The 16,159-nt window shown below is 59.5% G+C and overlaps 1 protein-coding gene across 2 annotated transcripts; it reads right to left on the bottom strand.

Moving 5' to 3' along the window:
• Positions 1–4,454: 4,454 nt before the first annotated feature.
• On the bottom strand, positions 4,455–16,149 carry ARID5A (AT-rich interaction domain 5A). 2 transcript variants are annotated; one of them, XM_019969709.2, is made up of 7 exons: positions 16,069–16,149; positions 9,196–9,308; positions 7,692–7,824; positions 7,313–7,365; positions 6,768–6,865; positions 6,407–6,566; positions 4,455–6,030 (listed from the first exon to the last, which is right to left on the bottom strand). In XM_019969709.2, exons 1-7 carry the CDS (start codon positions 16,070–16,072, stop codon positions 4,813–4,815), a joined length of 1,779 nt encoding a protein of 592 aa, XP_019825268.2. In that variant the 5' UTR covers positions 16,073–16,149; the 3' UTR covers positions 4,455–4,812. The 2 variants fall into 2 exon arrangements, with proteins under 2 accessions (XP_019825268.2, XP_070654313.1); XM_070798212.1 differs by lacking the exon at positions 7,692–7,824 and having other exon boundaries at positions 16,069–16,101.
• Positions 16,150–16,159: the final 10 nt, after the last annotated feature.

Genomic DNA, 16,159 nt, shown 5'->3' with positions numbered 1-16,159 from the left:
GAGCAGTGACATGCTAATAAATGTCGGAGTGCCAGCTCCCGGAGGGTGCAGTCCTCTCACTTTGGCCTCGTTCAGGCTGCCAGTGTGGTGCTGAATGCAGGGTTGGCAAGAGAGGAGCCGGGGGGAGCCAGCTGCAGCGCCCCCAGGGCAGGGCCCACAGCCTGGTTCTTGAGCTCTCCCTGCAGCCCCCTGAGCCACGCAGGCTCTTTCCTGCCTGAGTAGGGACTCGCTTCTGTTGTTGGCAAGTAAAGGGCTTGAGACTCCTCCCTGAACCCATGGAGGTGTCGGTCTCAGGGGTGGGGATCTTCCCTCCCTGCCCCCTGCTCCCTCAAGGGAGAGGTGACCAGACCAGGCAAGTGGTAGGAATCAAGCCAAGGCGGCGCCCCCACAGTCAGGTGGAGGTAGGGAGGTGCCCGTCCCTGTTCTCCCCCAGCGGCCCCTTGCTGCCCAGGCGGCCTCACAGACAGGGCTGGGCAGGGACTCCACTGCTGGTCACAGGTGGTATTGGTTCTCCAGGGAGGGCCAGGGGCCCAGAGGAGCCAGCGTGGGCCTCTTGGGACCAGGGTATGTTCAGTGGGCAGGGGAAGGCACCTGCCCTTCCCCAGCCACTAGACCCTGCCTGGCTGGGCCTCACTCGGCCACAGTGCAGAACCTGCAAGGGACCACACTCGTTTCCTAGATGTGCAGGTGTAGCCCAGGACGGAGCAAAGGCTTCTGATACCTGAGGAGTTGGGCGGGGGAGCCCACCCCCTGTCCCTGTGGCTGGAAGCCAGGGGACACTGCACAGGTGACTCTGCCATGACCCACTTCTGCCCTGCTTGCTTGTCTGGAAACCTTGTTGTTTCCCAGCAGGGAACAACAGGAAATGTTCCTAGAGTCATTTGCTTAGGAAGCTGGCCTGGTTGATCTGATGACAGCAGAGCGAAAACCGCCGCCTAGTGTCTGAGCTGCTGAAGGGCTGAATGTGGAAACGCCTGGGAGACCTGGAGGCCAGACAGGCCAAGCCCCTCAGGCCGGGGATGAGTAGGGCTGTGGTGGATAGGCTGTGGTGGATAGGCGGGTATACCCTGCCCGAGGTGCAGCCGCCCCCACTGAGTGCCGAGCAGTGGCCCCCATGTGTCCAGAAATTCTGATTTTTAAAGAGCAACCCAGTACCCACATTTTTATGTAAAATTTCTTGATTTTTAAATGCTAGCAACTAGTTACAGAAACATTTAGAAAAAAATTGCATGGATCAGTCAAATGAAACATGTCTTCAGGCCATCGTCTGCAGCATCTAGTTTTGAGCCTACATGGAAATCTCTCCCTTGCCTGTGGGGTCTTCCCAGCCTCCCCTTGTAATGCCTCCTTCCTTGCAACTGCCAGCCCGCGTCTGTGCCCACCCAGAGCCCGCTCCCCCGTGGCCCCCGCGACTCTACCCACGGTGGACTGAGAGGCCTGCCTGCTTCCAGGCCCTGTGGCTCCCCCTTCTGAAGGTCACACCAGGAAAACAGGCATCCCCTCTCCACCGTGTCCTTGCTGCAGTCACCCACAGACCCTCGAGTCCTCCTCCCAGTCCCTGCAGACAACAGTCCTCGCCCCAAACCGCTGCTGTCCTATCTGTGCTGATTCCAGGGCAGCCACAAGATTGCCAGGAGAAATATCAACAACCTGGTATATGTAGATGACACCACTCTAATGACAGCGAAGAGGAACTAAAGAGCTTCTTGATGAGGGTGAATGGAAGAGGAAACTGAAAAAGCTGGCTTTAAAACTCATCATTCAAAAAACTAAGATCATGGCATCCGATCCCATCACTTCATGGCAAATAGAAGGGGAAAAGTGGAAACAGTGACGGATTTTATTTTCTAGGGTTCCAGAATCACTGTGGACGGTGACCAGACATGAAAGTAACAGATACTTGTTCCTTGGAAGAAAAGCTATGACAAACCTAGACAGCTGTTTTAAAAGTAGACGTCACTTTGCCAACAAAGATCCATATAGTCAGTTATGGTTTTTCCAGTAGTCATATATAGATGTGAGAGTTGGACCATAAAGAAGACTGAGTGCCGAAGAACTGATGCTTTCAAATTGTGGTGCTGGAGAAGACTCTTGAGAGTCCTTCAGATTGCAAGGAGATCCAACCAGTCCATCCTAAAGGAAATCAACCCTGAATATGCATGGGAAGGACTGGTGCTAAAGCTGCAGCTCCAGTACTTTGACCACCTGATGTGAAGGCGACTCACTGGAAAGGGCCTGATGCTGGGAAAGATTAAAGGCAAAAGGATAAAGGGGCAGCAGAGGATGAGATGGTTAGATGTCAGCTCCACAAGGGTAGAAACTTGAAAGTTTTGCCCACTGAGGTGTCTGTCCAACACCCAGAACAGTGTCTGGCACCCACTGGAAATAGACATTCAGTATTTGTCAGACGGCCTGTATTTAAAAGACTGTCACCAGGAAAAGGGCCAGGACTGTATGGACATGCCTGCCAGAGTTGCCTTCACTCACCACCAGAAACCGTGCAAACGCCGCAGATGGTTTGGAGGGGGTCCTAAAAATGACCCTGAAACAGTTTATGCCTCAAAGGCAGGTGCTGGCCTGTAAGTCCCCAAGGCAGAGTCAGGGACTGTTAGGGGACATGGCAGGTAACACAAAGGAACGAGTATAAAAAGCAAAGTGACGTAGGTGACCCGTCCACCTAGGGCGGCAGCGCCAGGAAATGCGCAGGGTGCCCTGCCAGCGAGCAGGCGCTCCGCGGAGCCCAGCCTGGCGTCTTAGCTGCAGGATCTCTCAGAGCTGCTGGTTCAGGATGGTCCCACCCCTCGGAATCTCGGGGCGTGAGAAAAACCACAGAAAGGTGGCATGCCAGAGCTGCAGGGCACAGAGGTCTTCCAGGAAGTAGGTCCACATTCGCCTGCAGTGTTTGCTGATGCCTGCAGTGTTTGCTGATGCCGGAGCAGAGCCGCAGCGCACCCCCCGGGGACCTGCTCAGGACAGAAGACGCCCGTGCAGAGTAGTTCCCAGCGAAGCCTCCAGAGGACGCCAGCGTCGCAGCTCTGTGCAGCCCGAGCTCAAATCCTGTTGCCAGGCCAGTGGCCCACTTCTGTGCTGGGAAAAGGCCGCTGTGGCTTTGCAAATGAAGGGGACCCCAGCGACCCTGCCCCACATTAGGCAGGGCCCCGCATACAGCAGATGCCCATATCCAGGGGATCTGACTCTAAAAGACCTGCAGCCCAGCACAGGGGCTGCTGCTGCTGCTAAGTCGCTTCAGTCGTGTCCGACTCTGTGCGACCCCAGAGACGACAGCCCACCAGGCTCCCCCGTCCCTGGGGTCCTCCAGGCAAGAACACTGGAGTCACAGGGGATGTAACTCTAAAAGACCTGCAGCCCAGCACCGAGGGCACTTGCTGGGAGGGTGGTGGGAGTTCTCAGACCTTTCCCTACTCCTTGTCAACCACGGAGACCCCATAGACTCAGAGATGGGAGCACGTGGGTGCCTGCAGGGGTGCGGAGCTCAGGGGTGGAGATCCGCTACTTGTGCTGGCGTCTCCCCACAGCAGGGAGCAGGGGAGTCCCTTCAGAGCCTGCGTGTTCATCCATCATCAGCTGATACATCTGAGATCGGAAGTCAGGACCCGGGCCAGTAGTGGCACTGCCTTTCCAAACCTGTATGGAGCTTGGCTGGTGGCTGTGCCCAGGTTCTAAGAACAGGCAGCCTGAGGAGGGGCGGGGAACAGTGCCTCTGACGGGGTACCCCTCCCACAGCGACAGGTGAGAGCACACTGCTCCCCAGGCAGAGCCTGTAGGAAGGAGGGCATTAGGCTGCAGGGTCTGAGCCCCGGGAACAACTGCATCAGGAAAAAGGCAGATGCCCAGGTGAAGATTCTGATCCCCTTCATCCCCTTTTCCCTCCAGGCATCCCCGGTGGGAACCACCTGTGCCCCCACCCCGCACATGCGGCAGGCTAGTAGAAGGGCTCACCAAGAAGACTCGGCAGCAGCCCCCCAGGCTGGCATCCAGCACCAGGGCAGGCGATTCCAGCATCCTGCTCGCACCCTGAGCCCCAGGAGCGCTGCTGACAGCTGCAGGGCATCCATGTGGTTTAGCTCAGGGTGCTGGGTCACGCCCCAGTGCACAGCTCTGCTCCCCCACGTACTCCAGGGGAACCAGAGCAAGTCCCAGCCTCTCTGAGCCTCAGACTCCGATCTGCACCGTGAGGAAGATAACAGCTGGTTGTCCCCAGACTCAACCAGCCCAGTGGGCTGAAGGCACAAGCCGAAGGGCACAGCGTGCGGAGGTATGAGCTGGAGGCTGGGTTTGTACTGGCCCTGCTCTTTATCCCAGTGACAGCATCCCAGGCAGGAGTGGGTGCTGCACAGGTCCCTCTCCTTGGCTCCCCTATGGGTGGCGCTGCCCACGAGATCACCCCCGTCTCACTGCTCCTGCAAAGGTCCACACCACACACACCTCAGGGCTGCATGTATTCACTGGTGTTTTATTGGACTTTCCACGGGCAGCATGGACAGCTCCAGGGCCCTTCACCCGCCCCGATCCCTGCTCTGGGGCCCGGGCTGGGAGCTGTCCGCCTCTCTATGTCTTCTCCTGAGGCATGCCATCACTGGGCCCCAGCCCCTGGGCTCAGGCTGCCATCTTGAGAGGGAAACCCAGTTTGCCCAGGGCCTTTTTGGGCCAGGCTTCCCAGCCCAGGGCCCATCCCTGTCAGGCACAGGCGAGCTCTCCTGAGGAGGGGCTCCAGGCCAGAGCCCCCGGCAGTGCCTATCCACCCCAGGCTGAGGTCAGACCCTGACTGCACACAGCATGGCAGGCTCAGACCTACAGCTTGGTGTTGAGGTGGAAGGAGAAGTGGGGTGCTGTGTAGGCTGTGGCAGGCGGCACATGCCATGGAGACGAGGCCGGGCAGAGTCTGTGGCACAGGGCACTGTCAAAGGATGCTGGTGGGAGGTGCATCAGGCCAGCAGTCATGGGCGAGGGTGCTGTGGTGGCCAGCAGGTGGGCAGGGAAGGCAGGGATGACCAGGGGGCTGAAGGGGAGGGTGGCCTGGCCCTTTAAGGGACCCAGGGTGCCAGCGAAGTTCAGTGGGCAGCGCAGCAGGGTACCCCTGTAGGCCTCCGGGAGGGCGGGGCCCAGCAGGCAGGAGACGGCCAGGTCAGGGCCCCTGGGCTTGGTCCCACACTCCTGGGCGTTCGCCTCCTTCAGAAAGGGAGACACTGCCCGCAGTTTTTTGCTGCCGTGGACCGAGCTGTCTTCCGCCAGGCTGCGCTTGTGGCCCAGGCCTGGGCTGCTCGGGAAGGTGGGCAGGGGCACGGGGCTCTCAGCGGGAACCTTGGTCATGGGGGACACCCAGCAGGCTTTGGGTTTGGGGTAGAGGCTGCCCTTTCTGGAGCTGCCCTTGTGGAATGCAGAAGGGCGGCCGGCATCCCCGCCCCACACCAGTGGGGGCTCTTTGGCTGGCAGCCCCTCCTCCTTGGCAGGGGGCCCCAACAACACCCTATCTTTAAGACTGGGGAAAAGGTCCCTGGGACGCTGGCTGATAGGCTTCAGCACCTCGCTGGGGTAGGCGTGGAAGCAGCCGGTGACGACGGGGGCCGACGGGCGAGGGCCTGCCTGTGTCTCCCCCCAGAGGCCGCCCCCAGGGGCCTGCCTTCCTTCCAGAGGTGTCAGCCGGTGCCTGGAGTCCTCGGCCGGCCCTCCTGGGCTCTGGGGACTCTCCAAGGGTGGGGCGGCTGGGGGTGCCTGGGGCTCCCCACCTGCCCCGTGGCGACAGCCCTCCTCCTGACACTGCAAGGCCTCCGCCTTGCTCACCTGGGCCAGGAGCTTCTTTTTGGCCAGCGGTGACATGATACCATGTGTCCCTCTGCAGTAGAAGCTGGACAGGAGCCGTTTGTAGGCCTCAGGGCAGCCACTGGCACCCAAAAAGGGCAGAGAGGGCCCCGCGGCCGGGCCCCGCTGTTCCATGCCGTCTCTGGGTGTCTCCTGGCTAGGAAGCCTTGCCGGGTCAGGGGCATCTGTTTTGGTCTTTGCTGGCATCAGCTAGAATGAGAAAAGGCCAAGCCTCAGGGCTGGGGTGAGCCGTGCAATGCTGACCTGGGGACGTGGGGACAGGAGGGAGCCAGCCCTTCCAGCACCTTCGTGCAAAACTGTCAAAAGGCGTCCCATCCCCTGATCAGACACAGCTGGTGTCAGGACTTGGGGACTGGTGAAATGGGGTGTAGATAGGACTCAGACTCCACATGTACCCCCAACTTGAGGGCCCTCAAGTAGTGAACCACTCTATGACCCTTGCCCCCCGCCCGGTGCTGCCCTTGGGGGAGGGGGGTGTTCTGGGGGTTCCAGGCAGGGAGCTCTGCAGCCACAGTGAGCTGGTAGGGGGTGCTTTGAGAGGCATGGGATGGGGCTCAGAGCTCACCTGGTCCACCCGCTTCTCCTCCTTGACCTTCTTTGGCCTCTCAGTGGCCCCATCATCCCCCCGAGGCTCCTTGGCCATCTTGTACTGCTTCCTGGGCTTGGAGGGGGGCAGGGGCTTGTCATCCTCCCCTTTCAGGTGCCGCACGTATGGGAGGACCAGCCTGGGGAAGAACAAGGCATGTTGCCAGGGGGCCGGGCTGGCAGGAGGCTCCCACCCTCTAGGCCCACCCCAGCTTCCTCCCGGCCGAGACCGCCAACACCCCTGCCCGACCAGCACACAGACACCCCCAGCCACGGGGGCCGCCCCTGCCCCCAGCCCCACCGCCCAGCAGAGCTGCCGGGTGACACCTGGGGCCTCACACCTCTCGTAGTGGCGGCGCGTGCACGTGGCCGCGCTGGTGCTGCCCGGGCTGCCCCCCAGCTCGTCGTACACATTCTTCCAGAGGCGGCGGCCAGTCACCTGCAAGGGCGCCACGTCAGGGCACAGCTGGCGGGTGCCCCCTGCCTGCGGGGTTCCCGCAGCTCAGGGTCCCCACTCGGAGGCCGTTTCTAATTGCTTCTCTGCCAGCAGGGGCGGGGAGGTTGGAGGGGCCTCCCCTGGCCAGCAGCCAGCCAAGTCCCCCTCCCAGGGGCTGCCCGAGCACTGGCGCTTTGTGAGTGCAAGGACAGGACAGATGGAAAGGATGATGATCTTGCTCGGAACAGCAAAGAACGGCAGGTAGGGCAGGTCCCTCCTCCCTGCAGCGCACAGGGAGCTGGGGAAAAGGCAGGGTTTGGACACTGCCTCATCCTCCTGCCAACAGGAAAGGGCAGGTCTGCTGGGCTCCCTCTTTTCCCGAGGTCCCAGGGGCACAGCTGATGTGCTGGGAGACGCGGCAGGGTGAGGACTCAGGGGAGCCATCCTTACCAGTTCATAGGCCCCTAGCTTCTCCACGGCCTTGTAGATCTTCCACAGGTTAACTGGGGACAAAAGGGGGCGGGACCCCTGTCAGTCTTGGTGGGAGGAGGGGGCAGCCAGCTGCCTGTCCCCATGGCCCCGTCAGGCTGGCACAGAACCAGCACATACCCAGACAGGGCCACCAGGATGGCTGGGCAGACCGCACCCTGTGTGCTGGGGGCCCAGTGGCCTGTGAGGATGGACATCTGGCCGCACCCACTGCCAGGCCAGTGCCTGGAGAGGGGCAGCCTTTCTGTGTGCAACCCCTGTGGGCTGGCACGTCGGGGGTCGCCCAGAATGGAGGTCCCCTGCTGGGCCCCCCTCCCGTGCCTGCACCCCGGGGACGCACTCTGCTTGAAGCCGAGATGGGGCACCCTCTCGATGGGCGTGTGTCGCTCCTTCATGAACTTGTAGAGGCTGACCAGGAAGGCCTGCTCCTCCTCCTGCTCCTCCTCCCGCTCCCTGCCTGCCTCGGGGGGCTCCTGGGGAAAGAACACGAGGCAGTGGGATGAGCCCCCAGCTGGTAGGAGGCTGCGGAAAGGCGGAACCACTGGCTGCTGGGGAGGAAGGAGATGCATGGCCACCAACTCCAGGCTCCCAGAGGAGGGAGCAGACCCTCACACCCGACTCTGGGCTGCAGAGGTTGTTCCTGGGGTCAGAAGAACAGAGGTGTTCCACGTTAGCCCAGGACCCCAGGTCAGGATCCAAGAGGCCTGGTTACAGGGATGGCCATGGGAGCAGCCCTGCCCCTTCTCCAAGCTTCCGATCTTCTTCACCTGGCTCTAGGTTGTCACGTCGCCATCTCAGCTCCTCTACCAGACTCTGAGCTCCTGGAGGCAGGCTCTGTGGTCCCGGGGCCCCAGTGGCCCCTGTGGTCCAAACCAAAGGATGGTGTGTTCATCTGTGTGGGGCCATTCCACCAGGCTTGCTTCCGTGGTCCGCCGTTCATGTGCTCAGCGTGGGGAGGAGAGACCCTGTCCTGGGCTCCAAAGGGCCCTTGTGTCCAATGTACAGGTCTTTTGGTTTCTGCTCCCAGTGGGAATTTCTCCTGATGCTCTTCCTGTGGCTGGTGGCTCAGGGCAGGGGCTCCTGTTGGGCTGGGGTTGGGGTCCCAGCTGGGGTGGCCCCAAACACGAGAGGGCTGGCAACCATCATCAGGGTGAGAACCGGGCAGAGAGCCATGTGTTCCAAAAATACTCTATTCAAAGTGTCATGACCGTAGCTTTGACTAATCAAAGACCTCTGGAAATAAACAAGCCAGCTTGCACGTTACCTATGAAATTGGAACACACTGCCGTGCCTCAAAACGGAGGCACTCTGACCACTGCTCTTCAAACGAACATGCTTTTCTGTTCCTCTTCTCTGAACTCCAGGAAATCTGTTAAAACCTGTTCCCATTTGCAGCTCCCTCCAGCCTGTGCCTCCGAAGCAAATGGCCAAAGAGCATTGATGCAGAGGCTAATGGCTGCGACTGTGCTGGTCAGCGCAGCAGCGCCGATCTCACTACGGGACAGAAGGACGTACGTGCAGCTTAACATTGTAGAACAGAGCTTTACTGTCTCATAGATCAGGGCTCCAGGCCAGCCTCATGCAATAAAAGGGTTCTGCTGTGAAAACCAAGCCTGAAAGTCCAGCCAGAGGTGATGGGCAAGCCCTCCTGTCTGCCCAGCGCCCAGTCAAGGCCCCAGACAGTGGGGCTGTGCCCCTCTCTGGACTCTTTCAGGGTTGGGGGGGTTAGGGAACACATCTCCAGGGTGTCTCCAAGGTCACCTGGGAGGCTGCACACAGGTGGGGCAGGGTGAGGGAAGGGGCAGGAAAGAGGCCCCCAGTGGGGGAGGGGTGGCCCAACTCACCTCCAGGCGCACGGGGCTCCGGCTCCTTGGCTCACCATCGGGCTGAGGAGACACTGGTGGGTCTAGGGGCTCCCCTTCCTCTGACTGCTTCCTTTTCCCTTTGACCGGAGGTGCTGGGGGAAAAGGGCAGGGGAGAGTGAGAACATGAGATGCTGGCAGAGAAGCGGGTGGCAGGAGGGCAGCGTGGCATCCGAATGGCCCGGTGGGGGTCAGTGCTTGCCACCCTCTGCTTGTGGTGCCCAGCTGCCGCAGGCGGCCTCTAAACCACACGGGTTCCCCTGACTCTGCCGCTCCCAAAGCCCCACCCATGCCACACCTGCCGGTTTTCCTTACTCCATTTAGCCCTCTTTCCAAAACTATGAAGGAGACCCTAAGTCACCCTGGGGTCAAGTCAGAGGAGGCTGGGGCCATGGTGCTCAGGGAAACTGTCTCCAAACCCCACCTCTCCACATCAGAGAGTATTTGCAGCGGCTCAGCCAAACTGGGAGCTAAGAGAGCTGCGGAGGCTCCCATGTTTGTGGGTCCTCAAAGCACCATGGGGGCCGCTGGGACCATAGACCCTCCACAAATTACCAAGAAGAAAGTTCCCATTTATGAAGCAGCCAAGCTTTTCTTAAGCATCCCTCATGATCCCGTGCATGCTTAGTCATGTCTGATTTGTTTGCAACTCCGGAGACCGTAGCCCACCAGGCTCCTCCGTCCATGGGATTCTCCAGGCGAGAATACTAGAGTGGGTTGCCACGCTCTCCTCTAGGGAATCTTCCTGACCCAGGGATCAAACTCACGTCTCTGGCATCTCCTGCATTGGCAGGCAGCTTCTTTACCACTAGTGCCACCTGGGAAGCTCAGCAGAGTCCTAACTGCCCCTAATTAGGCCACATACTCCCCTCGCCTTCATGGCTCCTGGTGACCCTTCAGGTCTCACCTGACAAGCCCAAGCAGGTAGTGGGGGGCCCTTCCCAGCCCTCAGCCAAGCACAGCACTTCTCTCTAGTCATCCTCACCTCCTCACACCATACAGATGGGGCCATCCAGACTGAGATGCCCATGGCTTGGCTGGCCTCCTGACAGCTTGGTGAGGCCGCCTAGCACCCCCACACAGCAGGTGGCAGGTAAGGGAAAATGTCTCCTCTGTCCATGGGATATTCCAGGCAAAAATACTGGAGCAGGTAGCCATTTCCTTCTCCAGGAGATCTTCCCAACCCAGGGATGGAACCCGGGTCTTCTGCATTGCGGGTGGATTCTTGACTGTCTGAGCCCCACAACAACCTGATGGAGGGCAGGGAGGAGCCAGGAGCTCAGTTCTCCTAAGGGCATCCTGTGAGTTGATGGCTGCAAAGACGTAGCCACTGGAAGCCGCTCTGGCCACGCAGCGGGTGATTGGCCGTGTGAGACCACCCTTTCTTTCCATGTTCCATGAACTGTCCTGGTTCACTCCAGCTCAGAAAATCCTTACTGCTGGGAACCTGCAAGATTCCTCCTCTGTCCCAGGTAGAAAAGAAACTAAGAACAAGAAACCTGGGCTTCCCTGGGGGCTCAGTGGTAAAGAATCCACCTGCCGATGCAGGAGATACGGGTTCGATCCCTGGTCTGGGAAGATCCCACGTGCTGTGGAGCAACTAAACCTGTGAGCCAAAACTACTGAGCCTAGGCTCTAGAGCCGGGGGCGGGGGACCCACAACTACTGAAAGCGTCCAGCCAAGAACCTGTGCTCTTCAACAAGAGGAGCCACCACAGTGAGAAGCCTGCACTCCACAACCTCGGTGGAACCTGCTCACTGCAACTGGAGAAAAAGCCTGTGCAGTGACAAAGACCTAGCGCAGCCAAAAATAAAGAAGAAACCCGCAGCAGAGTGACCCTCGAGGCCAGCGATACCCAGGGGCCTGAGCCGTAGACCTCTGACTGCTGGACAGTGTCCCCTTGGGCGGCTGTTCACAGAAGTGCCACGCAGGTTCTCAGCTCTGTGTCCCTGGCCCTTTCATATGTATGTTCTCTCAGTGAGTCCCCGAGGGATCCCGTTTTAAAGAGATTAAGTTGCCTGCCTCCCTGGAGGACCACATTCAAAGCAAGGTCTGTCTGACCACCCGTCCCGGGCCCTGGCCTCGCCATCACTAAGGCTGTGGTGCTTATCACCAACATCCACAAGCTTCGATGGGGAGTCCAAATAAGCCTGGAAGAAAAACCGAGCCTAATGCTAATTGGGCCTGGGCCGTCCTTGCAGGCTGGCTCCTGATCACCGGAGACATAGCCAATCTCCAGAAATAACTGGGTACTAATCACTGACCCCTCCCACCCCTGACGGAAGCCTTTCCAACCGGGCCCTGGGCAACTCTGCACCTTCTTTCCTTCTGTGAATTGGGGCAGGGGTGGGGGGAAGAAAGACACTTGGGTCCTTTGCTAACTCTCCGTGAGTCCTGAAGCCTTCAGCTAATGGGCACGCCTCTGTCCCCCCAGCGTTTCTCCTTTCCCTTCCTGCCTTCTCTGCTCTGCTTTCACAACTTCTCTCCCTCCTTTCCTGAAGGGAAAATGCTCAGCTCCGAAGGACTCTCTCCACCTGTTCCTGTGACGAGGCTTCTCACTGGCACCCTCCTGCAGATCGGCGGGCCTCAGGGAAAGAAGGTGGTGGGACCAGGGCCCACTGGAATCACCAGGGAAAATTTAAAAGACATGGTGCCTGTCTCCCCCACCCTCCCCCAACATGAGTACGGCTTAAGGTCCTGCACGGGGCACCAGGGGTTTCCTGGTGGCTCCGCAGCAAAGAACCCGCCTGCCAATGCAGGAGACATGGGGTCCATCCCTGGGTCAGGAAGACCCCCTAGAGAAGGAAATGGCAACCCACTCCAGTATACTAGCCTGGGAAATCCCATGGACAGGGGAGCTTGGCAGGCTACAATCTGTGGGGTCACAAAAGAATCAGACAGGACTTAATGCCTAAACAAAAACAGGGGCTTCAGGGTTTCAAACTCCCCAGGGGGCCTGAGAGGGCAGCCAAATTAAGGGCCACCGGGACAGAGCGGCCCTGGTCCCTCCTGCTTGGTTGCAGGGGGCCACGCTCTCCTAGGGAAATCTCCAGGACTTGGGCACTTGCGTCACCTGGGAAGGAGGTCACCATCTGAGCTGTTTGACCCCAGCAGAGACGGGGATGAGAGCCACAAAGGGAAAACACTCTGTCTCTGTGCTCTGTGTGCGGCCAAGTCCGGGGGAACCGGCCTCCATTCTCGCCAACCTGGGCCGCAGCCCTGGATGAGGGACGTGAGGAGAGTCTTCACCCTCCTTCCCCAGCCTGGTGCCCCTCATCCCGGCCATGTGGCCCGGCCCTGTCACGGGCAGCGCGCAGCCATGGCAGCAGCATGGCTATGGCCGTTCCTATGCCAGCAGTCTGCTTAACTCCACAGCTCTGTGGAAGTCAAGCTTAACCCTCGAACCCAAAACCAAGGCAGTGAAGAGGTTAATTTCAGTCACTAGCTGTGAAGGAGGAAGTTCCTGAAATGAAGCCCCCCTGCTCTCAAGCCACACCCCCCCACCTCCACACTATTTACTTCACCATCTGAAACCAGTCTCTCCTAGGCCCTGGTCTGGGCACTTCTGAACACTGGCTCACTACATCTTCCCAGCACCCAGTTAACAGATATTACAAGATCTGAGGATCTGAGAGGCTCAGTAACACTGAGGTCACACAGCTTACTAGCGGCAAAGCTGGGATTTGCAACCAGTGCGGTATCCCTGTCTCAAGACACTGACTCCAAGGTGTAGAGTTTTCTAATGGGAGCAGGGAGACCCCAGGGCTTCCCTGGTGGCTCAGTGGTAAAGAATGTACCTGCCAATGCAGGAGATGAGGGTTCGATCCCTGGGTTGGGAAGATCCCCCAGAGAAGGAAAACGGCAAGCTACTCCAGTGTACTTGCCAGAAATGCCATGGAAAAAGGAGCCTGGCAGTCCATGAGGTCACAAAGAGTTGGACACGACTTAGCGACTAAACAATAATAAAGCGAGACCCCAGGTTCCTTGTATGTGCTCAGAGGGTGCAAATTGGCCGTCTCTCCCCAGGGGACCTGCAATGTCACACTGCAGCCCCCCTGTTAGTGTGCTCACAAGAACCTGGGCCTGTCCTCCCAGAGAAGCTGAAGGCAGACGAGGTGGGGCAGGAGGAAGGGTGGGGAGGGGGCTCTGACCCCACATAGGTTTCTGGCCTTTACTTCGTTCTCCCACCTATAAGAGGGGTCTGTTAGACCCAGTGGGCCCAATGTTCTATGCAGAATGAAGCGAGAAACAAGGCTCTCCCCCAAAAAAACCACAGGTGCTGTGGGGGTGTGTGTGTGTGTGTGCGTGCATGCATGCGTGTGTGTGTGAGATCTGAGGTCTGTCACTCCGCTGTGTCTCAGTGCCTAGAGTTCTGCAGCTGCTTCATAAGCATGACCACTGATGGAGAGGAGCTGGGCTGCGCCTAGTTCAAGGCCTCTCTCCCTCTCTCTCTCTCTCCCCCTCTCTCTCTCCCTCTCACTCTCTCTCTCCCTCTCACTCTCTCGCCTCCCCCCCTCCTGCCCCGCCTCTTCACTCTCGGTGTGATGGAAAGGAAGCGACACTTCCTTTCATGAAAAGTCACCCACTGGGAGCACCGTGTCAATTACTACAATAATGGTAACAGAGGCCTCAATAACAACAGGCAGACTCGCCACACCTTCTTGCCTGAGGTTGTTGGCTTAAGTTGCTCTTTGGCTTGAGTCGGAGCTGAAACAAAGACAACCTTTGAAGCAGCCAGTCCTCTCAGCTCGGAGTCAGCTGCCTGGCGGAGCAGTGGTTTGGGGAGGGGGGCCTGCCCAGGGCTGTGCTCCAGCCAGCATGGAGGACAGACGGACAACATGGACACATGCAGCCCCCACCTGCCCTGCCTCCGTATCTCAGGGGAGGGAAGAGGGGCCAGGGTTGGGGAGTAGCTGGGGCCAAAGTGACAGCCTTGAGTGTAGAAAGGAGGGGGCGTGGGGCACCCCACAATGTGAAATAACCAACTCCCAGACCCCCGGGATCTGGTGGTCCTGAAAGACCCCGATCCAGGGTGGGGCTGAGTCCCCACTGTCTTGCCCTTCCAAGTCTGGGTGGTATCTGGTGATAAAAGTAACAGCTCCGTCTCTGTACTGCTTCCTGTGTCCCCACCAAACCAGGCTGGGTGGCGGTGTGTCCAGACGTGGGTGAACAGCAGACGCACAGCCAGGACCAAGGAAGGCTGCCTGACTTCCGCCTGGGGCACTCTTCTTTCTGTCTCCTGGTAGAGCTCTCCCAGAGTGGCTCTCGAAGCCCAGCCGGTAAAGCAAGGTCCAAGGTGGGTGCGGGCCATCCCAGGTCAATTTCCCACCTGGGAACAGGAGACCATTGGGAAGGGCGAGAGGGGCAGGGTCTCAGAGGCCTAAACTGTCCTCACTGTCAGACCAGGGCTGGTCTCTAAGCCTCAGTTTCTCAGACTGTAAGCCTCTCAGAGAGAGGGGCTGATTCTGTGAGGTCCTTTCTACCTCTGCCATTCCAAGTTCGAGGTCCAGGGTTTGGGGCTGTGGAACTCCACCCTGGTGACCCAACCCACTAGCTGCCATCTCTGCCCTAGCACGGCCTCTGGACACAGACCCCACACCCCCAACTTTGATGCTCCAGCTGGGGCAAGAAGCACCTGTTATCCTCCCTTCAGCTCCGCGGATTTCTCTTGGCTAGCTGACGACCCCGCAAAGAAAGGGACCCTGGGTCTGGCCAGTACAGTGCCGCCAGACCCTCACCCTGAACCCTTGGGGGTCCGGCATCGGGCGATTTCCTCCCCTATTCCCAGCGTCCGTCCGGCTGGAGGCCTGAGGCCGGCGCGGCCGCACCCCCTGAACACTCTGCGCAAGGACCGAGACGAGGCAGCGATTCAGACTGAGCGAGCGCGAAGCCAAACGCTTCTCTCCTCACAGCCCGTGCGTCTCCGCTTTCCACCCCCTCCCCGCCCCCCATCACTCGCGGGTCCGCCACGCTGTCCCTTCTGTAGCCCCAAGAGGAGAAAAGAGACACAGGAGAAAGATGAGCGGATCAAAGAAGGCAGTTACTTCTTCCCTGCCGGGGGTTGGAAGTGGGAGGATACAGAGGAGGGTAGACAGGAGACAAGAAGAGGAGAGGCTACGGGGAAAAAAAAGAAAAAGGGGAAGAGGAAAGAGAAAGAGAAAGGGTCGGGGTCAAGAAGCCGGTAACCGCCGAAGGATCAGTACGACTCTCGGCTTAAAGAGGAACAGTTGATTCTTCAAAATGCATTGAGCAAGTTCTTCAAAACCAGCGCAGAGTCACTTTCAGGAAACGGCGGCCGCAGTGGAAAGCGCCCCGCGCGCCCAGCGGACCCGGTGCCCCTTCTCGGCGGCGCCGGCGGATTCTGAGAACCGCCGGGATGTGACGGCGGGGAGGGGAGAGGGGAGGGTGGGGGGCGGGGGTACTGCAGACGGAACTGCTGCGGACAGCTGTCACAACAAATTAGCTGAGACCAGCTCGAGATTGAAAACCACAGCAGGAAGTGGGATGACAGAACCGTACAGGACTTGGTAAATTTCAGTCAAGAGACGACGAAGAGAGTTTCGAGATAAACGCCCGGGAAGCCCCTTGGCCGCCAAAACTTTTTGTCTTTCCTTTTTTCGAACAGCGCGCGCCCGACACTAGGCTTTGGCTCCGGCTCGCTGCGGGAGGACGCGGGCGTCCCAGGCCAGACTACCTCCCCGCGCTCTCGCCCCCGAGTCCACTCCCAGCCCCCGCTCGCCCCCCAAGGCAGCACCGACCGCCGCGAGCGCCGGGAAAGACCGGGCGCCACAAACTCGCCCTCGCGCGGGGCCGCCCGTCCCGTCCCGTCCCGGACGCACCACAGAGCCACTTACCCATGGCCCGGAGAGCGCGTGCGGCGCCACCACAGCCCCCTCCTCGCGTTCCTCTCTCCGGACCCCGCGCTCCCCGCGCGACTGACCCAGA

Source organism: Bos indicus, chromosome 11 (assembly GCF_029378745.1).
Source record: "Bos indicus isolate NIAB-ARS_2022 breed Sahiwal x Tharparkar chromosome 11, NIAB-ARS_B.indTharparkar_mat_pri_1.0, whole genome shotgun sequence".
NCBI classification, from domain to species: Eukaryota; Metazoa; Chordata; class Mammalia; order Artiodactyla; family Bovidae; genus Bos; species Bos indicus.
This window is presented reverse-complemented; position numbering and strand designations above follow the sequence as displayed.